Source organism: Mesocricetus auratus, unplaced genomic scaffold (genome assembly GCF_017639785.1).
Source record: "Mesocricetus auratus isolate SY011 unplaced genomic scaffold, BCM_Maur_2.0 Super-Scaffold_4256, whole genome shotgun sequence".
Taxonomy (NCBI): Eukaryota; Metazoa; Chordata; class Mammalia; order Rodentia; family Cricetidae; genus Mesocricetus; species Mesocricetus auratus.
The window spans coordinates 50,440,936-50,465,779 of record NW_024429182.1 but is presented as its reverse complement, the minus strand read 5'-3'; the positions used below and the strand labels follow the sequence as shown (position 1 = coordinate 50,465,779).

General features: G+C 40.0%; 1 protein-coding gene across 2 annotated transcripts in view; it reads right to left on the bottom strand.

Annotated features, from left to right (window-relative positions):
* The window catches only part of LOC101830108 (solute carrier family 22 member 19-like), a 31,410-nt gene extending 7,134 nt beyond the window's left edge, over nucleotides 1-24,276 (bottom strand). For both annotated transcript variants that reach the window (XM_040732738.1, XM_005063886.4), the window contains exons 1-5: nucleotides 23,875-24,276; nucleotides 22,650-22,753; nucleotides 8,760-8,914; nucleotides 8,490-8,658; nucleotides 6,700-6,823 (exon numbers count right to left, since the gene is read on the bottom strand). In XM_040732738.1, coding sequence (XP_040588672.1) covers nucleotides 6,700-6,823; nucleotides 8,490-8,658; nucleotides 8,760-8,914; nucleotides 22,650-22,753; nucleotides 23,875-24,276 — 954 coding nt within the window. The remainder of the gene's footprint in view (nucleotides 1-6,699; nucleotides 6,824-8,489; nucleotides 8,659-8,759; nucleotides 8,915-22,649; nucleotides 22,754-23,874) is intronic.
* Nucleotides 24,277-24,844: the final 568 nt, after the last annotated feature.

Here is a 24,844-nt window from a genome sequence, read left to right as displayed (position 1 = left end):
GAGGCTGTCCTGGAACTCACTTTGTAGACCAGGCTGGTCTCGAACTCACAGAGATCCGCCTGCCTCTGCCTTCCGAGTGCTGGGATTAAAGGCATGCGCCACCAACGCCCGGCTCATTCATGAAGTCTTATCAATGTGGTTGCTTTAACAAAATATGAACAGGGGTGACACAAATATACATGCTAATTCAGAAGGGAGAAAGCCATTGATTTTTAATGATTGAAAAAATAGTCTTAAGTTGGGCATAAGACTAATAAACTCCTAGTCATGTTAATGAAAAGAAAGAGTTAAAGTCTGCATTAATAAAGTTAGACATAAAAAGACACTAAACAAATGCTACTAAAACAGAAAACCATAAAGACACAACACAAAACCAATATATCACCTAATTATAGAATCTTAAAATTGATGAAATTATAGATGCATATTGCTTAACAAAATTAAAGCAAGATAAAATGAATAATTAAAAAAAAGATACATAAACTGCCAAGATTCAATGGATTCACTGTAGAATTCCCAATATTCAAAGAAAACCTGAGACCAACATAGTTCAAATTATTCCACAAAATAGAAAAAAAGGCTTACCACCTTTTTTTTAAAGAAGCCAATATAACTCTGATGCCAAAACTGTTTCAACAAAACAAAAAGTTTTAATTCTGGCCAATAAAATAAAAAAATCATGATCAAGTTGGCTTCAGAGATTCAGTTTCAACATAGGTAAACTAATAAATGTAATCAATGGAGTCAAGACATAAATCACATAACTATCTTAATAGATGCAAAAAAATATTGAACAAAATCCACTATCCTTTCAGAATTGAAATCATGGAAAGGCTAGGAATAGATGGACTAAACAGCAACAGAGTAAAGGCTACATGTTACAACCCTGTAGATGACTCTGTTGGTTTCTTTTCTGTCATTATGATAAATACCCTGACAACTCAAGAGAGAAAGATTTACTTTGGATTACAGTCTCAGAGGGTCAGAGACCTTCATGGTAAGTAACACGTGGTATAAATTAGGGAAGGCGTGGAGGCATGAGCAGGAAACTGGGTGAGCATACTGCACATGAACACAGGAAGCAAAGACAGAGCAGCAAGTGGGACCAATCTGTAAGTCTCAGAGCCCACCAGCAGTGGATTACTTCCTTCAGTAAAGCCCACCTAAATGTTCATAACCTTCATGAATATTGACACCAGCTGGGGATCAAGTATTCAGACACATGAACCGGTACAGGACATTTTGTTTTCCTACAGATGAGGCTTTCCTAGTCATTTTTAAAATTTGTTTGTACAAATTACATACACTTTTTTATAAGTATGTTTTTATTTAAATTAGAAACATGCATGCGAGCCGGGCGGTGGTGGCGCACGCCTTTAATCCCAGCACTCGGGAGGCAGAGGCAGGCGGATCTCTGTGAGTTCGAGGCCGGGCTGGACCGATAGCCTCCAAAACAATACTGAGAAACTCTGTCTCGTAAAAACCAAAAAAAAAAAAAAAAAAAAAAAAAGAAACATGCATGCTTCAAATGTCAATCCTAGCTCACCCCTTCTCCTTCCACCAGCCCCACCCACACGTCCCATCCCCAGCCCAATCCCCACATCCTTCCCCAGAGAGGGTGAGGCCCTCCTTGGGGGGAACTCCAGAGTCTGTCATTTCATCCAGGGCAGGACCTAGGCCCTTCCCCATGTGTTCAGGCTGAGAGAGCATCTCTCCATATAGAATGGGTTCCCAAAGTTCATTTGTATGCCATGGTGAACACTAGTCTACTATCCAAGGCCCCAGAGATTTCTGAGGCCTCCTCACTGACACTACATTCATAGAGTCTGGATCAGTCCCCTGCTGGCCTCATCAGTCTGGGGTTCAAGAGCTCCCCCTTGTCCAGTCAGCTGTCTTTGTGGGTTTCACCAGGACAGTCTTGACTGCCTTGCTCATCACTCCAGGTCTTACTGGTGTAGAATCTCTAGACTCTGGTGGTGTCATATTTGTTTTTCTGTTGCTGTGTGTTCTCATATTGCCTTTTCCCCATCCCCTCTTCCAGTGGGTGTAGAAAGAGTTTCTTCCTCTCCTGGTGGGTAGGCGACCAGGGTTCCCTTTCAGTGGGTGCAAGTAAATCCAATACTGTCTGGCCTCTGCCCTGGGTTTGGGTAGAGCAGCTCTCTCTGCAGGCTCCTGGTGGCTTGGTCATCTGACCAGGGGTGGGGGTGGGGAGAGTCGACCTGGCTGCAGTCCCCAAGCCAGGGGATCCAACAGAGGTCGAGGGCGGAAATTGGGTCTAAGATGGGGACCAGGTGCTCACCTCTGCCCTCTGCCCTAGGTTTGGGCAGAAGTGGACCAGCTCTCTCTGCACGCTTCTGGTTGCTTGGTTGGCTGTCCAGGAGTGGGGATAGGGGAAGTCGACTTGGCTGCAGTCCCCAAGCCAGGGAATTCAAGAGAGGGTGAGCTTGCTCACCTCTGCACCACAACATGCCCTTTGCCTCCACAAGCTTATGACCAGGACATGTTGCAAAATGCATTTACTACAACTTCAAAAATCCTCATAGTCCTTAACAGTCCCAACATTGTTCAACAGTTTAAAGTTTCTTCTGGGACTTAAGGTAATCTTTTACCTGTAACCACCTGCTGAAACAAAGCCATTACATACCAGCATAATAGCACACATTATACATTTCCATTCCAAAAGATAAGAATGGGATCATAGTGAGGAAATAACTGACCAAAACAGGACCAAACCCAGCATGAAAACATCAAGTCCTATAGCTCCATGTCCCATATCTGGGACTTAAGTTTTAAAGGGGTAGATGGTGCCATATCTCCAGCTACATATTCTTTGTCACACAACGTCTATCTTAAGTTAGTTCCATTTAGGGCATGTGGCTTTTGTTGGCACTCATCCCACAGTTCAGATACAATATCTTTGCATTTCCATCTCAATTTAGTTTCACCTTCACAAATTCATGCAATGGTCTGTCAAAGTCACATTGCAGTGACTCCAACTCTGCTACTTAATTGTCTGGCTTCCTCTAATACCTACAACTGTGTAACAAAACTCCATGAACTACTCTATCTTGCATTTTTAATATCTGCAAAGCTAACACTATGTGGATCATGCTGCCAAGTATTGTTACCAGTTAAGGATGAATCCTAGTCTTCTTGGAACACATTTGTTTCTGCATCCTTAGGTTCATCCCAGGGAAATAGTTTACTAGGCAATTGCTTTTGAGGAAGAGGGAATCCTATCAACTGTGTCATCAGCTCGCACCTTGTATTTTTAAATAAGTTTGAGTTTCACAAGTGGGAGTCTATGATATGTAGGGTCTTGCTCCCAGGGTACGTTTTCCACTGTTTCAGATACAACAAGATGTTACTTAACAATTTCAGCTTCTTTTTCACAACATGCATAGGTTGTAAAGTTTAAGTTTCTTGATTTCTTTGCTTCTTGGCAAACTGCTCATTTTTTCTTTTCTTTTTTTCCACTGCAGACCTATGTAATACAGTAAAGACTAGCCATTCAATAGTCTGGAATTGTCTCCTGTTTTAAAATTTTCTCCATCAAACATATTCATTCAGTATCTTTAAGTTTCACTTAACGCAAATTCTCAGGATATGGGCATTGGTAAATTAATCACACGCATGGCATTGATCCTCTTTCTGGATATAGTCATTGTTCATGTCTGAAACCCATTAGTCTGACTGCACTGTTCATGTCTTTCAGCATTCTTGTTTTCTCAAGTCCAACCAGAATGGCCTGTTGATCTCCTCGTATCATTTTCTGTATCACTTACTTTCCTGTTGCTGTGACAAGACACTCTGACAAAACAAGGGTAAAAGATAAGGGTTTATCCTGGCTCATAGTTTGAGGGTCTGATCTTTTATGACAGGAAGTTGCCAGGCATCTGATCATACTGTATCTGCACTCGAGAAGCAGGGAGTAATGCACGCTCAGGCTCAGCTAGGTTTCTTTATGTAACTAGGGGCCCAAGCCCTAGGAAATGTTGCTGCCAGTTTTTGTAAGTTCTTTTACTTCAGTTAAACTAATCAAGATAATCCCAAGATCAATTATTTCAAGAGGTTAACCTAATCAAAACTGTCAAACACGGGTATGTTTGGGAACTTATCTTCTAGGACATTCTAGATATTTTCAAGCTTATAATTAATACTAACTATCAAACAATTTCATTTAAATTTCCTGACAGAACTAATGCTAAGGACCTTCTACTAAGTATACTGTCTGTTTTGGTTGCAGGATGTAGAGAAATAAAGCTAGAACTGATTTGGAAACTTCCTCCCTGCTGGCTAGCTTTCACAGTGTTAGAAGGCACTATGTATGTTGCTCTGGAGAGCTGTCATAATTTTACTCAGCTGTGGACATTTGTGCTGCTTGACTGATCCTTGCTTGGCAAGTTATACTCGAGGTGTGTCAGTGATATCACTGTTATGGTGGTAACCAGCATTTGAGGTATGCTTACAGGAGGGAATTTACATTGGTGCTTTAAACCCCATCAAAACCCCATTATTATAGATGTCACAGTACTTGGGGGGAACCTACTATAGTTATTTTGCTAGATAGAGATATTTTTGTTAATTTCTATAGATTAATGCTTTGGTTAGAGAAGCTTCTTTTTCTGTAGTTGGTGGCAGTTACTGTAGGGTTGCAACTGATCAATGTGCTGGGAATAAGCTACTTGCCCATAAATGGGATATCTATATACCTCTTTCAAAGTTCAAGGAACATTATGAAAGTGGGGAAAGAGAGAAGGTAAATGGCAGTGGAAAGGATGATGCATAGTCTTGTCTTCTTGTCTTGACATGGTTAGTGAGTTTTAAACTGCAAAGGGTTGGGCCCATCAACTCCCATGATGGGGAGTAGAGGAATTCATGAAGCCCTGCTGTAGTGATATGTTATTTATGATTTATTAATCACTGAGGATTCAGAAAAACAGAGTCAGCCTCAAGATATAGCGATCAGGCAGTGGTGATATACACCTTTAATCCCAGCAGCCAGAAGTTAGGAGGTGGTGGTACACACCTTTAACCCTAGGACTCATGATTAAGAGGTAGACAGATCTCTGTGAGTGCAAGGCCACCTAGGGGTACATGAGATTGAATCATTCTAACAGAGTAACAGATCACACTCCTTTAATTCCAGAACTAGAGGGGGATAAAAGATAGAAGCAGGGACTTCAGTAGTCAGTAGGTGGTATTCATTCAGTTTCTAGCCATGTTGAGGAAGGAGTATAGTCTGAGGCTTGGTGAGAGCTCATGGAGACAGGATCAGCCAATTCAGCCTGAGGTAGAGGTACAAAGCCAGTGGCTGGCTGCTTTGCTTTTCTGAACTTCAGTTTAAAGTTTGAACCCCAATATCAGTCTCTGGACCTTTTATTTATTTGTGTTACACCCTGCCTCTCTTTGAGGATTTATAGGTAGTTAGCTATTGTTAATTAGGAAAGGCTCATAAATCCCAACTGGGGATGCATAGGAAGTTCAGCAGTTAATGGTTGCTGGGAGAAGAAAAGTCATTTTCTTAAGTGGTGTAGCCGTGTGTTGTTGCTCAAGCTATTGTAATTAAATCTTCACAGTTCACAATGTTTCTGTAAGAAACTTGAATTAAATTATTTGTTTAGAAAGAGAGAGGGAGACACACAGAGAGATATTAAAGTAGAAGCAGGCTGGGCGTTGGTGGCACACGCCTATAATCCCAGCACTCGGGAGGCAGAGGCAGGCGGATCTCTGTGAGTTTGAGGCCAGCCTGGTCTACAAAGCAAGTTCCAAGACAGACTCCAAAACAATACAGAGAAACTCTGCTTCAAAAACAAAACAAAAAGTAGAAGCGGGACTAATTGGGAAGAGGAAGGAATCAGCAGAATTGTGAAGGTATGAAAATGGAGTTGGCATGATGAAAGATGATAAACATACACTATGTACATGTATGAAACTGTCAAAATGAAAACTAACACAACATATAACCAATATATTCCAAAAAAGTAAACAAAAATTAAATGAAATACCATGAAGAAGGTCCTAAAAATTGACCAAAAGCAACTTGGAAAGGAAAGGGTTTATTTCATCCTGTAGCTTACAGTATGCCATGGAGGGAAGACAGTAGGACTCCAGGCAGGAACTTGGAAAAGAAAAGGTCATGAGGAAAGCTGCTTACTGGCTGTCTCTCTTTGGTTCTCTCAGCTTCCTTTCTTATATAGCACAGAACTGCCTATTCAGGGTGACACCCCCACAGACGGCTACATCCTCCCCCATCAATCACTGGTCAAGGAAAGGCCTTACAGACGTGCCTAAAGGCCAATCTGATAGAGGCATTTTCTCACTTCAGAGTTCCTCTTCCCAGATGACCTTAGCTTGTATTGACAAAAAAGTAATCAGCACAGAATTCAAGAAACAAAATGAAACAGATGTGATTTAATTTTTTTTTGATTTTTCAAGACAGAGTTACTCTGCATAATCCTGGTCATCCTGTAACTCTCTGTAATTCAGGGTGGCCTCAAACTCAGAGATTCTCCTGCCTCTGCTTCCCCAGTGCTGGGATGAAAGGCATGTGCCACTGCCACTGTGATTTTAATTATTTTTGAATGAAACATCCTTATGAAGTGTTTTTAGTGACCACACATTGCATCTCAGTCACTAACATGAGTACATGTCAAACTTGTGTTTTCTTGTGTCATAACAAGCTCCCATTGTGCTTACCTCCATGGTTAGGACATCTCTAGAATTCTTCATTCCATTCCTGCATGCAGCCTTTTGAAGCTCCTTTAAGCCCTTCTGGGGTTTGTTGGTCATAATCAGCCACCGAGCTGATTCTGACAGCCACCTGCTCAAGATGTTGAAAGTGAGACAATTCTCAAGCAGTCATTTCAAAACCACATTTATCTTTGAACAATTATATTCTTTAATTTAATGCCTACTACTCATTCAGTTATATTAATAAATAAAATCTTACACTGTCTAGACCTACACTACAAAAATGGGAAATGACTCATGTATACATTATATTTGTACTTCCAGAATGCAGACATGGAGTTATGTTGGTCTGCTCACTCTTACCCAAATATGTATTTACATGGAGTTCACAGAACTGCAACATGAAGGCTACTTGTATACAGATATTTTCCAAATTCCTTGCTAAGGTGAACATTTATTCTTACTTTGTTCTTTTCCTAAAATCTAACCACTGGATAACTTTTGTACACTAATTCTATCATTCAAAGTGTAACCATTTCTACTCATAGCAACCATTGCTTTCTGGCCACACAAACAAGTCAACCCTACCTTCATTTCTAATCTATAAACCGGGAACAGCAGCATCATAATTTTTTCTGTTTTCTTTTGAGACAGGGTTCTCTGTGTAGCCTTGACTGTCCTGGAACTCAATTTGTAGACCAGGTTGGCCTCAAACTTGAAGAGATCCTCCTGCCTCTGCCTCCCAAGTGCTTGGGTTAAAGACGTGAGCCACCACCGGCCAGGTGTAGCAGCATCACACTTTTCATGGATGTGCTGTGAGGAAGAGACGATATGGAGGAGCCTGCTACAGGGTTCTCCCTCTTTTCTGTGTGGATTCATCTCACTATGTTACTCTATAAACATTTAATGGTCTTTCCTGGCCAAACATGCCTCCTTTGTTGATAGCATCATAACACTTCTTAATTCTTTTTTTTAAACGAAAAGCAAGTGAATCCAAAGAGCCAGTGAGAGAAGTAGACCATTCTGCCTACAGCTTTAATTAGAGAGGCCATGATTTTCTTTCATTGAACAGTTGTGAAGATAAACTTATTTTATATGCTTCTTACTAATATCAAAGTTACCATAATTTTCAAAGCATATTTTTTGTTTGAAAAATCACTCATAGAGATACAAACCACAACAGAGACAATATGATCTTGAAATGTTTATTCTATTACTTCCTGGATAATTTAGACTTAGTAGCAGAGACAGGCAGAAATGCCATGAACATTCTGGTAAGGATTCATTACTAATTTCTGCTTTTGGGTGTTTTTTTTCTCTAGTATATAAAATAAATTCGTGCATGGTAAAATTTGAACATCACTTAGTATACTTTTTTTAACTATAAATATACCACATCCATTACTTTGGATATGCTTACACTGAAAAGTACTTATTACTTTTAAGTAATATGAATACACTGAAATGTTATGTATTCTACCCAGCTATTAAACAAAAATACAGAACTAACAGGTAAACAGAATCTTCAAATAAAGAATGAGTTCTTGGCAGAAAACAAGGATCTTTCACTATACATATGTATGGTTATGATTTTATGAAACTACGTATTGCTTATCTTGAATTCAGCCTCTGCAGTTTTATCTGACAGAGCTGCTTGTCCTCATGTCACATAAGTGCAAAGAGGAGTGCACGCTGCTGCCTTGTGTAGACCAAGCACAAATACATTTCTTATGTCCTGAGTCCATGTACATGCTCATCCCTGGATTCCACAACAGAAGGGGAAGGAAATCTCCTACCTTGTGGGAATAAGGAAGAAGAACATTGGTACAGACATTGCCAACTGGAGGTGGTGCCAGTGTCGAATAACGAAAGCCAGGCCTCCCAATATTACCTGCCCAATGCCCCCAGAAGCAAATGCCAGTGCCATTACCAAAGCTTGGAATTTAGGGCTTGTCCATTCTAATACTGAAAGAAAAGAAAATGAAGCTTAACTTTTAAGAAAGCTGGAAAGGACATCCAGGTCAAGCCCAATGCTTGGACAATGTCCATCAAAAGCTTTGACTTACTGAGCAAAACACTGTTTGTCCTCATGGATGAGGAAGAAATCCCTGCCAGGAAGCGAAATGAGCAGTAGATGAGGAAGGTGGGAGCAAAAGCTGCACAGGTTTCGGTGATGGCCATCTGCAGTAAAGCACCTGTGAAAACAAGCTTCCTCCCAAACCTGGGGAGAAGGAAGGCTCTGGTTATGGGAACAATAAGAGTTTGCATAAACAAGAAGACAGGAAGTACTTTGAAATAATAAATAATCAAGAAATTAAACAGGGCAGACATCCTCTACAATGAAAAGCTTCTTTCTGCCCTGTTTCTTTTTTAGATGGAGTCTTATTATGTAGTCCTTGCCAGCCTGGAATTTACTGTGACTCCAAGGCTAGCTTCAAATTATGAGAGATCTGTCTGCTTCTGCCTTCCAAGTGCCGGGATTTAATGTGTGCACCTCCACATCTGCTCTTTTCAATTTCTTTTCTTTTTTTCCCCTCTTTTGGCTTTTCAATACAGGGTTTCTCTGTGTAGCTCTGGCTGTCCTGGAACTCACTCTGTAGACCAGGATGGCCTTGAACTCACAGAGATTTACCTGCCTCTGCTTCCCAATTGCTAGGGTTAAAGGTGTGCACCACCACTGCCTGGGTCTTCTCGATCTCTTACCATTAGTTTTATATGAGTTAAGCCATTTATGACAGTCTACAAGCCTGGAATTTTAACACAAGTACGTCATACTAAATTATGCATGTAACATACCTATTTTATTAATCTTGGTAACAAGATATCCGATGGAAGCTACTTAAGGGAAAGATTTATTTGGGTTCACAGCTTCTGAGGGGTCAGTCATCATGAGAATCTATGGAGAATCTATGGTGTCAGGAACAGATGACAGAGTCCTTCCCTTGAAGTCTAAATCAATTAGAATTCACACGGAAACCAAAGTGGGTATCTCCTTCAACATCAACCACAGCAACCCAATTATGCCAACCAAGTCCTACACTCCAAAGTCTCATAACTTTCCAAAGACTGTCCTTCAGCTAGGGAACAAAGTATTCAGATACACACACACCTATGGTTCAAAAGATTTTATTTCTAAAGAGAAAATATGAAATGAGAATCAATCATTTTTATACAAGTGCTTATATACAATCTTTTGATTATTGATTCTACAGAATTTCTATAAAAGAAGATCTTTGCATTCAGTGTCTTAGATTTTACCTTATTGGATTTATATATTGATATATCAAACATAACATATTTTTCAAAAAGTCTGTTCCTTTCCCACTCTCCTCCTTCTTATACCCCCATAATGGATATTTTTGGCCAGCTTGCTGATGTCCCATAAGTTCACTGAATGCTAGTAACTTGTAAATCTATCTTTTGGCTTCATAATCTTGACAGTTTTACTGTTTTGTTTCTCTTCTCTAATTCATTATTGTATTAGTGTCATCTTCTACTAAATGTCTCTAGTGAAAATTTTGATTTCTTGTATTTTTAAAATCCAGATTTCTATCTTGTTCTTTTATGTACTTTCTGTTGCTGATGTTGCTACACACTAATTTGTCATTAATACTTTGTCCATGCTCTCTTTCATCCTTTTGTATACATCTAAGATATGACTTCTAGAATGTTTATCTAGTAAATCTCCCACAGAGCCATTTCTAGGATGTTTCATTTTGAATAGGCTAAACTTCTTTTTCATTTCATATTTATTACTTTATTATTCTTGTAAAATTCATATTTGATTGTTGTAATGTGGAATTTGGAATTCAGATTCTCATTTTTACAAAGAATGTTCTTTCTTTATTTTATTTTTGAAGGATAGCTGTCTGTAACTTTTATGACTTTACCAAACTGTTGCAAAGACAGTTCCTTTGTCTTGTGTTGTCTGTCACTGAAGTTTTAGATTTCTGTATAGCCTACCATCTAAAGTTTTTAATGCATATTTCTTGGAATGCCAGGATAGCTTCCATTTTTGGTGGTAGACTGGCATTTGGCAGGATACTCCTTGAAGATGAAACTTATATTTCTCTAATATTAGAACTATTTGATATATAAGCTTAAGATCTCCATGCTGTTTAAGGACATGTGTCACCACTAGTTATACAATGCTGTTCTATTTTCACACACATGTCTGCTGGATTAATTAAAATAAAATGATAGAGTAAATGCAACCATATTGGAAAAATACCCAATGTGAAAAGGCTAAAAACCTCAATAAAAAAATAGAGATAATGAGAATGAGTTAAAGATAAAGATCTAGATGTGAACTAGTTCATTGAATAGATGAAATAATATTGTCAATTAACATATTCTATGCAAGAAAGAGATGGTTTAAGAGGCTATATTCATATTGGACAGAAATACATTCTAGAAGAACTATTTATCTGAGTGCAGTGGTATCCGCCTGTAATTCCATAACTTGGTAAACTGAGGTACCAGGATTATGGTTTGAATGCTACTCTATCACTCAAAGAATTTGAGGACAGTGTAGATTACATAGTAAGACATTATTAGGAGTTTTGTTTGCAGAAGTCTTGTTTCTTATGCTGCCAATGTACAGGAATTCACAGCAGTCCAGGCAGAACAATCAGTCATAGTTTATTCTTAATCAGGAGAGTGAGCAAGAGCACAAAGCCTACTCCAGAGTGGACAACCAAATGAGCTAAGTGACAACAAAGCTTTCCTCTAATATCTGATTTTGTACATCTGTGTTTATTAGATGTATTCCCCTTGTCACTTTCTAGCTGTTTATGAAGGTAGAAGTGCCCATAGAGTTGAGAAATTTACTAGGGCAAAGTTGCTTTGGGCATGCCCCTCGGAGGGGGTCTCTGTGGGTGCCAGCTTCATTTTCACAGTCTAATGGCCTTCCCTTTGTCTATGTGGTTTTCTATCTCATGGCCAACTGCTTGCCTTTTCATTTATCTTGCCCTGCATTCCCAAACCTTAACATCTGTTTCAACCCTTATTTTGGAATATTAATTTAAGTATGACATTTGTTTATGTTGTGGAATATTTGTTCAATATGCAAAGATGTGGTGCATTCTTTTATGTTGCATTTGTTTAACTCTGTGAAGCTGTGTTACTTTGCCTGCCTAAAACACAGCTCCAGATGCCCAGATCTCAGTGCAGAAGCACAAATATGGTTTAATAAAGATCTGAGTGGCCAATAGCTTTGCAGGAGAGGGATAGGTGGGGCTTCCAGGCAGAGAGAAGAAAAAGAAGGAAAGAATGAGAAGAAGGAGGAGCAAAAGGGGAAGGAGAGAAGATGCCAGGGGCCAGTCATCTAGCCACACAGCCAGACACAGAATAAAAAGAAAAGAAAAGATGAGCAGAAATAGAGAAAGGTAAAAGCCCAGTGGCAAAAGGTAGGTGGGATAAGTTAAGTTAAGAAAAGCTGGCTAGAAATAAGTCAAGCCAAGCCTAGGCATTAATAAAAAATAATAAGTCTCTGTGTGATCATTTGGGAGTTGGGTGGCAGGCCCCTCAAAGAGCAAAGAGTAAAAATGAAAACCACCAACATACCATAATAATCCTGAAGCTTGGCAACTTGAGGGAATACATGTAGAACCAATATATGCTACATAGTGCTAAATAATGAGACACTGTGTTTTAAAAAGGGAATAATAAATTTACAAACCAAGTAATTAATACTTGGAGGGTCATGTAGACACTTGCTTGGAAGAAATGGGTTTCTATTTAAAAGAGTCCAAATTATTTTTTATAACATTTTAAAATTTAAATTAGAAACAAGCTTGTTTTACATGTCAATTCCATTTCTTCTCCCTTCCCTCTTTCCCTGCCCCTCACCGACCCCCTCACCAGGGAGGGTGAGGCCTTCCATGGGTCCTTCCATGGGGGATCTTCAAAGTCTATCATATCATTTGGAGCAAGGCAACCTTGTGTCTAGGTTGAGAGCTCCCAAAGTCCATTCCCGTACTAGGGATAAATACTGATCCACTACCAGAGGACCCATAGATTTCCTAGACCTCCAAACTGACATCCACTTTCAGGGGGTCTGAAACAGTCCTATGCTGGTTTCCCAGCTATCAATCTGGGGTCCATAAGCTCTCCTTGTTCAGGTCATCTGTTTCTATGGGTCTCTCCAGCCTGGTCTTGACCCCTTTACTCATCACTCTTCCCTCTCTGCAACTGGATTCCAGGAGTTCAGCTCAGTGTTTAGCTGTGGGTGTCTGCCTCTGCTTCCACTGGATGAAGGCTCTAGGAGGGCATACAAGGTAGTCATCAATCTCATTATCAGGGAAGGGCATTTAAGGTAGCCTTTCTACTATTGGTTAGATTGGTAGTTGTAGATCTCTGGACATTTCCCTAGTGCCAGATTTCTCTTTAAACCTATAATGGCTCTCTCTATTATGATACCTCTATTCTTACTCTCTATTCTTCCCCTGACTCAGTCTTGCTAATTTGTTAGATATTAGGATTTCTACACCCACTTGTTTCTTGGATCCATTTGATTGGAAAATCTTATCCCAACCCTTTACTCTGAGATGTTGTCTGTCTTTGAAGTTGAGGTGTGTTTCTTATATGCAGTAGAAGAATGGATTCTGTCTTCGTATCCCTTCTGTTAGCCTGTGTCTTTTTATAGGCTAGTGATTGATATACTTTGTTGGGTATAGTAGTCTGGGATGGGATCCATGGTCTCTTAGTGTTGGTAGAACATCTATCCAGGACCTTCTGGCTTTCAGAGTTTCCATGGAGAAGTCAGGTGTAGTTCTGATAGGTTTGCCTTTATATGTTATTTGACATTTTTACTTAGCTGCTCTAAGTATTCTTTCTTTATTTTGTATGCTTGGGATCTTGATTATTATGTGGCAAGGGGACTTTTTTGTGATCCACCCTATTTGGTATTCTGTAAGCTTCTTGTACCTTCATTGGCATGTGTTTCTTTAGGTTGGGAAAGTTTTCTTCTATGATTTTGTTGAATATGTTTTCTGTCCCTTTGAGTTGGGTTTCTTCACCTTCTATTATTCTTAGGTTTGGTCTTTTCATGGTGTCCCATATTTCCTGGATGTTTTGTGTTAAGGATTTGTTGGACTTAAGATTTTCTTTGGTTGACGAATCTATTTCTCCTAGCATATTTTAAACGTTTGAGATTCTCTCTTCCATCTCTTGTATTCTGTTGGTTATGCTTGCATTTGTAGTTTCTGATTGTTTAACCTAGCTTTTCTATTTGCAACATTCCCTCAGTTTGTGTTTTCTTTATTGTCTCTATTTCAGTTTTCAGGCCTTGAACTGTTTCTTTCATATGTTTGATTGTTTTTTCTCGGCTTTCCTTGCTTTCTTTAAGAGATTTGTTGGTTTCTTGTATTTTTTGGTTTGTTTTTCCTTCTATTTCTTTAGGGGATTTTCTCATATCCTCTTTGAGGACCTCTATTATTTTCATGAAGTTGTTTTTAAGATCATTCTCTTCTGCTTCATCTGTGTTGGGATGTTCAGGGCTTGTTGGTGTAGAGTCCCTAGACTCTGGTGGTATCATATTGATTTTTTTCTGTTGTTTAATATATTTTTATATTGTATTCTTCACATCCCTTCTTCCAGTAGGTACAGGTGGAGTTTCTTCCTCTCCTGATGGACATGGGTCCAAGGTTCCCTTCCAGTGCATACAAGCATACTGCAATGGCTCCCCTCTTCCCGTGGGTGGAGGCAGGACTAATACTAGGACGTTGGCAAACCCTGGATGGGCTGTTCTGCTGGGATGGGTTCTCCAGTGTGCAGTCCCCAGGCCTCACGAAGCTCTAAGATGGGTACCGGATGGCAGTGAGTGGGAATCAGGCCCAAGCTTACCTCTTCCTGTGGGTGGAGGTGGGACCAGAATTCTGGTAGTTACTGGGTGGGCTGGACCACTGGGATGGGTGCAGTCCCCAGGTCTCAGAATCCAAATTCTTATACACAAATTCTGATGACCATTGTTGTTAGATGAATTATTTTGCATGACTAAAAGTGTGATTTTTAGAAATCTGCTTTGAGACAATTTAGCTCTTTCCACCTACCCTCTCAGCCTTTCCCAGCCCAGCTCCATCCTTTATGTTGCCCACCAACCTTCAGAAGCACTGTCTCCTAGGAACCTCACAGTCACCACATTTGCCTAGCATCCAGAGGGCAACAGCAACCAAAGAACAGAGCACTCACTTAACAAAGACAAGACCAAATGTCTACATTAAGAAACACCTCAAATAGCACAGCTGCAGATGCCTAGAACTCAGGGCAAAAGCACAAATATGAACTACCAAGATGTTATGACTCCACTAGAACCCTATTACAGTAGGTTCTGAAAAACACAATACAGCTGGAGCACAAGACAAGGACTTCAAAATAACAATTATGAATACATTCAAGGACCTTAAAGAGAATAATGAATAAATACCTTAATGAAGTCTGTAAAAACAAAAATCAACAGTTGAATGAAATAATGAAAACAATAGAAGGAGAATTTAACAAAGAAACAAAATCACTAAAGAGCCCAAACTGGAAATTAAAAATTTAGTATGTCAAACAAAAACCTCAGAGGTAAACTTCATCAACAGATTGCAAAACATGGAAGAGAGAATATCAGGTTGAAGGCAAGGTAGAGGAAATGGATATCTCAGTCAAAGGAAATGTTAAATATAAAAATACCCAGGTAATTTGGGACAAAACAACTAGGAAATCTGGAACACTTTGAAAAGACCAAATCTATAAATAATATTGATGGAGAAAGGAGAGGAAACCCAAGTTGGAGACATAGAAAATATTTTCAACTAAATCATAGAGGAAAATTTCCCCAGCTTAAAGAAGGAGGTACCTATTAAGGTACAAGAAGCATACAACGCACTAAATATATAAGATCAGAAAATAAATTCCCCATGAAACTTAATCAAAATACTAAATATACAGAATAAAGAAATATTAGAAGCTGTGAAGGTAAAAGACTATGTAACATAGAGAGGCAGGCATATTTGAATAGCACCTGACTTCTCAAGTGCCTGGATGGATTTCTACAGACTCTTAACAACATCAGATTACTATACCCAGGCCAGACTACTACAACCTACCAAGATATCAATCACAGTTGGCATAGAAAGAAAAATATTACACTATAAAACCAAATTCAAGCAATTTCTATATACAAACCCAGCTCTACAGAATGTTCTAGAAGGGAAACTTCAATTTGAAGAGGTTGACTATACCCAAAAAGTCACAAGGATTAAATAATTCTAGGGGGAAAACTCTACATGGTAACAAAATAACAGGAATCAACAAACACTACTCATTGATAATTTTTAATATTAGTGGTCTCAATTCCCCCAATAAAAAGACACAGAACTAGAATATTGGATTAGAAAACAGGATGCATCTTTTTGCTGCCCCCCAAAACAAATCTTATCACCAAGGATAGACATAACCTCAGGGTAAAAGGATGAAACAAGGTATGACAAGTAAATGGACCCAAGAAACAAGCAAGTGTAGCAATTTTAATATCTGAACAAATAGATTTCAAACCAAAACTAATCAGAAGAGATAGGGAAGGACACTACATATTCACCAAAGGAAAAAAAATCCACCAAGAGTTATTGCAATTATAAACATTTATGCACCAAACACAAGTATACCCAAGTTCATAAAAGAAACACTATTACAGTTAAAATCACATATTAACTCTCACACACTGATAGTAGGTGACTACAGTAACCTACTCTCACCAACAAACAGGGAATCCAAACAAAAATAAACAGAGAAATGTTGTAGTTAAAAGCCACAATTAATCAAATGGATATCTACAGAACATTTTACCCCAAAAGGAACTTTACAAACTCATGGAAACTGAAACGAGTCACCACTGAATGAAAAATGGATCAATGAGGACACTGTTAGCACAGGCACTAAGAACTACTATTAATAAATGGGACCTCATAAAACTAAAAAGTTTCAGTACAGCAAAGGATACGACCATTTAGGTAAAGTAGCAGCCTATATAATAAGAAAAAAGTCTCTATCAATTACACATTTGATAGTGGACTAATATTGAAATATATAAAGAACTAAAAAACTGAACACCCACAAACAGAAACCCAGTTAAAAATGGGGTACAGGCCGGGCGTTGGTGGCGCACGCCTTTAATCCCAGCACTCGGGAGGCAGAGGCAGGCAGATCTCTGTGAGTTCGAGGCCAGCCTGGTCTACAAAGTGAGTTCCAGGACAGCCTCCAAAGCTACAGAGAAACCCTGTCTCGAAAAACAAAAAAAAATGGGGTACAGACTTCCTGTTCCCCCATGACCTACTCTCTCTTCCTCTTCTCCCCTCTCTATTTCTTAGTTCCCACTCCCCCCAATCCCTTGCCGTGTATGTGGAAGGAATTGGCAATAGGGTGGGAGGATGGGGGGATGGTAGGGAGCATGTGGGAGGAGGAGAGGGAGAGGAAACTGGGATTGACATGTAAAACAAGCTATTTAAAATTAAAATAAAAAATAATATACAGAAAAAATGGGGTACAGAACTAAGCAGAAAATTCAAAGCACATTATTGTTAAGAAACAAAGAAATGTTCAACATCCTTAGGCATCAGAAAAATGCAAATCAAAATTATTTTGAAATTTCACCTTAAACCAGTCAAAATGGCCAAGATCAACAGCTCATGCTGGAGAGGATGTGGAGTAAAGGGAGAACACGCATGCATTGCTGGTGAGTGCTGTAGCCATAGTGGGAATCAGTGTGGTAGTTCCTCGGGAAGCTGGGAACAGATTTACCTCAAGATCCAGCTATACCACTCTGGGGTATATACCCAAAGGACTCTACATCCTACTACAGAGATGCTGTCTCACCCATGTTCATTGCTGCTTTATTCAGAATAGCCATAAATTGGAAACAGCCTAGATGCCAATCAACTGAAGAACAGATAAAGAAAATGTGGTACATTTGCACAATGGACTATTATTTAGCTGCTAAGAATAATGAAATTATAAAATTCTAGGTAAATAGATGGATCTAGAAAATAAAATCCTGAGTAAAGTAACCAAGATCCAAAGAGACAAATAGTATGTATTTTCTTTTATGTGTGTGTGTCTTAGTTAATGTTCTATTGTTGTGAAGAGATGCCATGACAACAGCAACTCTTATAATGGAAAACATTTAATTGGGACTTGCTTGCAGGTTCAAAGGTTTAGTCCATTACCATCATGGTGGGAAGCATGGTGGCATGCAGGTAGACATGCAGGCGAGATAGCCAAAAGTTTAACATCCAGATTGGAAGGCAACAGGAAGAGTGATAGGCACTGGTCCTGACTTGAGCATTTGAACCTCAAAACTTACCTCCAGTGACACACTTCCTCCAACAAGGCCTCACTTCCTTATAGTGCTACTCCCTGGTGACCAAGCATTCAAACCTAAGATCCCATGGAGGCCATTCTTTTTTTTTTATAGGCAAGTTGAGGCCATTGACATTGAGGGATATTAATGACCATTGATTGGTGATCCTTGTTTGTGCTTGACTTATTGTTAGTGAAGTTATTTTGTGTAGTTTCTCCTCCCTTTTTCTTTTGGTGTTTTGTAAAGTGTGATTATATATTGCCTGTGTCTTTGGTATGTAGTTATCTTCCTTGGCTCTAGGTTTTCCTTCTAGCATTTTCTGTAGAGCTGGATTCATGGATACGTATTGTTTAAATCTGGCTTTGTCATGGAATATTTTGTTTTCTCCATCTATGGTAATTGAAAGCTTTGCTGGATATAGTAGTCTGGGCTGGCATCCTTGTTCCCTTAGCGTTTGTAGGACATCTGTCCAGGATCTTCTGGCTTTCATCGTTTCCATTGAGAAGTCAGGTGTAATTCGGATAGGTCTGCCTTTGTATGTTACTTGGCCTTTTTCTTTAGCTGCTCTTAATATTTTCTCTTTACTCTGTAGGTTTGATGTTTTGATTATTATATGGCGAGGTGACTTCTTTTTCTGGTCGAGCCTATTTGGTGTTCTGTAAGATTCTTGTACTTTCATAGGCATATCTTTCTTTAGGTTAGGGAGGTTTTCTTCTATGATTTTGTTGAATATGTTTTCTGTACCTTTAAGTTGAATTTCTTCGCCTTCTTCTATACCTATTATTCTCAGGTTTGGCTTCTTCACGGTGTCCCATATTTCCTGGATATTTTGTGTTAAGGATTTGTTGGTTTTGAGATTTTCTTTGGTTGACGACTCTATATCCTCTAATGAGTCTTCAACACCTGAGATTCTCTCTTCTATCTCTTGTATTCTATTGGTGATACTTGCATCTGTAGTTCCTGATCGTTTACCCAGCTTTTCCATTTCCAGCATCCCTTCATTCTGTGTTTTCTTTATTGTTTCTATTTCAGCTTTCAATCCTTCAACTGTTTGAGTTGTTTCCTTAATTTTTTTGGTTGTTCTTTCTTGGTGCTCTTTAGATTCTTTGAGAGATTGTTTATTTCTTGAATTTTCCCCCATTTCATGGATTTTTTTGTTTGTTTTTTCTTCTGTTTCTTTAAGGGATTTCCTCGTTTCTTCTTTGAGGGTCTCCATCATCTTCATGAAATAATTTTTAAGGTCTGTCTCCTCTTCTTCATCTATGTAGTGCTTTTCGGGTCTTGCTGGTGTTGGATCCCTGGATTCTGGTGGGGTCATGTGGTATTTCTATTGCTGAGTGATCTCTTATTCTGTCTTCTTCCCATCTCTTCTTTCAGTGGGTGCTGGTGGGGTCTTTCCGTCTCCACTGGTCTCCTTCCTTCCTGCAGCTGAAGCTGGGGATGCTGACACGGAGTTTGGGTCCTGGTAGGGCTGATGTCTTTCCTGAAGCTGGTCTCACTGGGGTTGGGGTCTTGGAATTGTTGACTTCTTTGCTGTGTGGGCAGGTCTCCTGAAGCTGTACTCGCTGGGGTTGGGGTCTTGGAAGGGCTGATGTCTTTCCTGAAGCTGGACTCGCTGGGGTTGGGGTCTTGGAGGGGCTGATGTCTTTCCTGTATGGGCTGGTCTTCTGGATGCCAGGAGCGGCCCCGAAGATCGCGGGGGATGGGGGACGGGTGGGCAGTACCCGCCGGAGACCCAATCTCACCTGAAGCTGGACTCGCTGGGGTTGGGGTCTTGGAGGGGCTGATGTCTTTCCTGTATGGGCGGGTCTTCTGGATGCCGGGAGCGGCCCCCGAAGATCAAGGGGGATGGGTGATGGGCGGGCGGTCCCTGCCGGAGACCCAATCTCACCTGAAGCTGGACTCGCTGGGGTTGGGGTCTTGGAGGGGCTGAAACCTTAGATGAGATAACAGGCAGCCTTACATTTCCACACTTCTCAAATTAGTGAGAATCAGAAGAGCAGGAAGTGGGGTCCCAGCATTCAAGCAAGTCATGCTCTTGGTCATCACCTTCCTGATAACATCAGAAGGAAAGGGTGTCACAGCAGAAGTGCTGGGGCTGGGTCACACGGACCTGGACTCAAATCTGACTCCGTGGCCAGGACCTGGACATCAACACATTCTGGCTAAGCTGTTTAGCTAGAAAATCCATGGAGGCCATTCTTATTCAAACCAAAATGTAGATGTTAACTTTCAAGTTTTCTCATGTGTATGATAATCTCAGTAACCACAGAGTACATAGTAAGGACTAGGGAAGAAAAGATCTTCAGAAGAAGGGAAAATAGCATATATTGTTATGGATAGACAAAAGGAAAACTTTAATAGGAGGATTAAAGAGAGAAAGTGATGAGAGATGAGAGTGAAAGACAAAGGAGGCATTATGAGGAAAGACAACCAACACTAAAGGTCATTTGAAAAACCATATGGAACCCTACTACTATAAAGGCTCCCCAAAACACTCACTCACACACACACACACACACACACACACACACATCTATATGAAAGGAGTCTAAATGGAGTCACCAAATAATAGGGAGACAATGTCCCAACTAGACATCTCATGCCACCAAGGAAAACTTCCAGTGTCAAGAAGGGGTTACATTTTGTTGAGTTATTGGCAAAGGGATCCCATGGAAACCCCTAAACATCACAGACTATTGCCAAGGTTATTGGTTACTCTCTACAACCTGATGGTAAGACCCTATTTATTACTGAAGGCTATACTTACATATGTCAGTGAATATGGAGAAGTCAAAGTGGTGCCTAACTAGAAGGCTCACTTCTATGGATTAGCAGTCATAGTACTATAAGGTTCTCTGAATGTTAACCAAGGAGAAAGGCAATCATCAATAGCTCCCAGATACAAATCCTGTTATCTGTGAAAATGACCTGCCTGTAAGATGTACTGGTATAACAAAGACATAAATATTAAGGGAGTAATCAACTACTTTCTGGTTGGATTTAAGGACCACTCCATGAGATGGAACCCATACCCAAGAACACTAGGTAGGACATGGGAGTAGGGAAAACCTATTTTTTTCTGCTAAAGGAACATAGCAATAAAATTTTGCCTACTGACATACTGCTAAACCCATAGGTCAGTTCCTTGCTCAGTTGTTATCATCATAGAAGCTACTTATTGCAACAGATAGGAATTAGCATAGAGGCCCACAACTGGTCGATGTGCAGAGAGTGAGAGACTTTGGAGCTCTCAGTCCTAAATGGGATGTTTTCATCTCTTACCCTAGGATCAGGGAACTATGTGGAAAAGGTGGAAAGACTGTAAGATCCAGAGGGGAGGGGAGGGATGTCTCTAAGAAGACTGTCTTCCAGACACAAAAGGATTGATGCACATACGAACTCACCAATACTGTGTCAGCATGCACAAGACATGTATAGACTCAAGTCAGACAAGGTCCCAGCACTGAGAGCAGGAGGGGACACAAGCTCCTACCCCTAACCAAGAAGCTATCTGAAATTTATACTCACCAGTGTAGGAAAAGTAAGTTTTTGCCAATGGAGTCGCATTGAGTGTATTAGACACACTTTGGGGTAGGCCCCAGGTCCAGGAGTAGTTGGCCAACACAAACTCAGTGGTATCTTTGTTGACTTTTGATCTCATTTTGATTTGTTTAGACATTTTTTGTCTCATTGGTCTTTTGCTTGTTTATTTTGATTTCTGCTCTTGTGCTTTTTGGGTTTTGTGTGTGTGTGTGTGTGTGTGTGTGTGTGTGTGTATGTGTGTGTGTGTGTATGTGTGTGTGTGTATGTGTGTATGTGTGTGTGTGTATGTGTGTGTGTGTGTGTGTGAGTGTGTGTGTGTGAGGGTGTGTGTGTGTGCGTATGTGTGTGTGTGTGTGTGTGTGTTTCTTGGGTGGTTTTTTTTTTGTATTCTTGTTTGTTTTAAAATGAAAGAGAGAGGAAAAATAGCCTAAAGTTGCATGAGTAGAGAAAATCTTGGAGAAATGGGGACTGGAGGCAAACATGATAAAAATATATTGTATGAAAATTTTCTTTTCAATTAAAAAAAAAAAGAATCCACTTTGGCAGAAGCAAAGATAAAAACAACAGCTTCCCAGTACACCCATTGCATCTTTTACTGTATGCTCTGGCAATCAAAGGACGTTTCACTGCATGCTTGAGCAATTAAAGCATAGTTTCTGTTCTCTTGCCACCATGATTGTTTAGGGCAATGTCTGAGAAGCATGGGGTCTCTTAACCTAGACCAAGATTGACAATGGTGCTTTCCACTAAATATTTTACTACAATATTCAAATAGGATAAATTCTATATGGTGAAACGTATTTGTTTCATTCCCATAGTTATCTTCTTATCTTTCTAAATCATGTTGTTTCACCTCTTCTCTAAACCATATCTTGAATAGCTGCTTCTGTGCTCACACAATACACAGACTTTACAACACTTAGCATTTCCATTTGTGTTTAGTGATCTCCAGGCTCCAAGCTACGTACAGAGAAATAAAATCTGCAACGACGACTTCTTAATGAATGAATAAGGAACTGACAGATGATAAAAATACATGTAGAGAGAACTGTGAAGCACAGCCACTCACCTGTCTGATAAATGGCCACCTATGATATGTCCTAAAAAAATGCCAGACATGAATGTAAATTTAGCCACTGAATTCAGTGCCTGAGATTCACATACCAGGTCCCACTGAAAGAGAAGAAAAGCAGCATGACAGCCTATGGTGTAACTTGTTCAAAATTCTTCAACACGAGCTTCCAGTTATACTGTGCCAGCCCTGACCTTCCTCTACAGTTTCCATTTTCATCACCTGACTTCTACCATCAAGTCTCAGCTTAAACAAACCTGATTCTGGGAATCTTCCTGTAATTCTGTAGGTCATATTAGTGACTTGTAAATTGTGCTAAGAAGTTCTCAAATGTCTAGGCAAAGGTGGGGCATAGCTTTAATTCCAGCACTTTGGAGGCAGAGGCAGGTACATAGCTAAGTTTGAGGCCAGACTGGTTTACAGAGTGAGTTCCAGGATAGCCAGGGCTGCACAGAGAAATCCTGTCTCAAACTCCCATCCACCCTCAAAAGAAGTTTTCAAATGTGACCTTATAATGCAATGATTTGAGACCATTGAAGAATTTGCTGGATCTTGTGTGTCAACGTCAATTTCCCATATGACTACTTCAGGTGTGGAAACTGGGAACTGACTTTATTTATCTATCTATCTATCTATATATATATATATATATTTAATCTATCTATCTACCATCTATCTGTCTGTCTGTCTGTCTATCTATCTATCTATATTTTTGGCAACATTGCTGATGAACTGTAGGGCTTTTAACATTTGGAAAATGTGCTAGCCATTAGTCACATTCTAGTCATAAAAGAAGGTAACATTTTTTGAGGGGATAGTTTTAGAGTTTGAATCCTCGACCTTGCATGTGCTACATAATTGCTCTAGCACTGAGCCACATTTCTAGCCAACCACTGCAGTTTTGTACAGTCTTCCAGATATCTTAAATTTGAAATTAAAGCTAAATGATACTGACTTGCCATGTTTGTGAGATTCCACATGAATTATTTGCTTAAACTGACTTGGCACAAAAATTACTTCTTAAACAGTGGTCATCTCTATAATAAAAGAACAAGGAGAATAAATTCTTAACATTTTCAAAGTGAACACTAGATGCATTAAATAATAAATACAGAAATAATTACAGTGCTAAAAGTAAAGTCCATTCTCAAAACATGTGCAATACTTAAGCTCCCAGCAAAGCTCCATCACAAACTCTTGGTGTGGAAGGGAACTGACTGACCTGGGACACAGTGGTGGAGAGGAAGGTGCTTCTGTCATACACCCAGCCGTCCACACAGGGCTCTGTGTCTGGCCCTGTCGCACTGGAGAAGGTGCCATTCAGATGAAGGAGATGCCACTGTGGCTGGGTGAAGCGACGGCACCTGTCTGGCCTCAGGTTGGAGTCCAGTGGGATGGAGATCCTCAGGAGGTCATCTCGGCTCAGGATCCCACTGTCATTGTCAGAGACAGTGTCATTGTCGAGGATGGGGACCCAGCAGCGGTGACTGGGTATGGCTGCAGTGAAGTTCTCCAAAAGAGTGTGAGGAATCACAAAGCCATTGCAGATAAGAATGAAAGCCATCTGAAGTAACTGGAACCTCCCCAGGCTGCCAATGTGAATAAAAAGGTCCTGAAAGGCCATCTAGGCTGAAACCCTATCTCCAATGGGAGGCAAAAATGATTATATCAAAGTTTCTAAAAGTTCTTTTTCACTAAGACACTGAAGAGGTTAGTCCTGAGCTCTTCTTCTGTGGCCCTCTTCTGAGTCAGAGTTAGGTGGGGCCCAAGAGGCATAGTTTGATGATTTGCCCTAAGTAATTGAATCTGTTAATGATCCACTGTGTGAGAAATTTTGTCAGTGTGCTGCCCCTGTCAGCTGTGGACCCTGATCTGCACATTCTCTGAAACACAGTTAACTTACTATTTCATGCAGTCCTTTACAGAATATGTAATTTCCCAGAATCCAAAGTAAAGTGGTTTTCATTTTTCTGCATGGGAGTAAACATTTTGTTTAGTATTGAGTTTGTGTAAAAGAGTTAGTGAAAACCATTAGACGTTAAAATTTGGAAGTGAAGTGTGGTGGTCCATGTCCTCACTACAGCCAGGGACTGCATCATTGCCTGAGGTTCCTATTAGTACCGAGGGCTATGTAAATGCCCGCAGTCTGGTCAGCCACCTGAGACCATGGCATAGGCATATGAGAGCTGGCC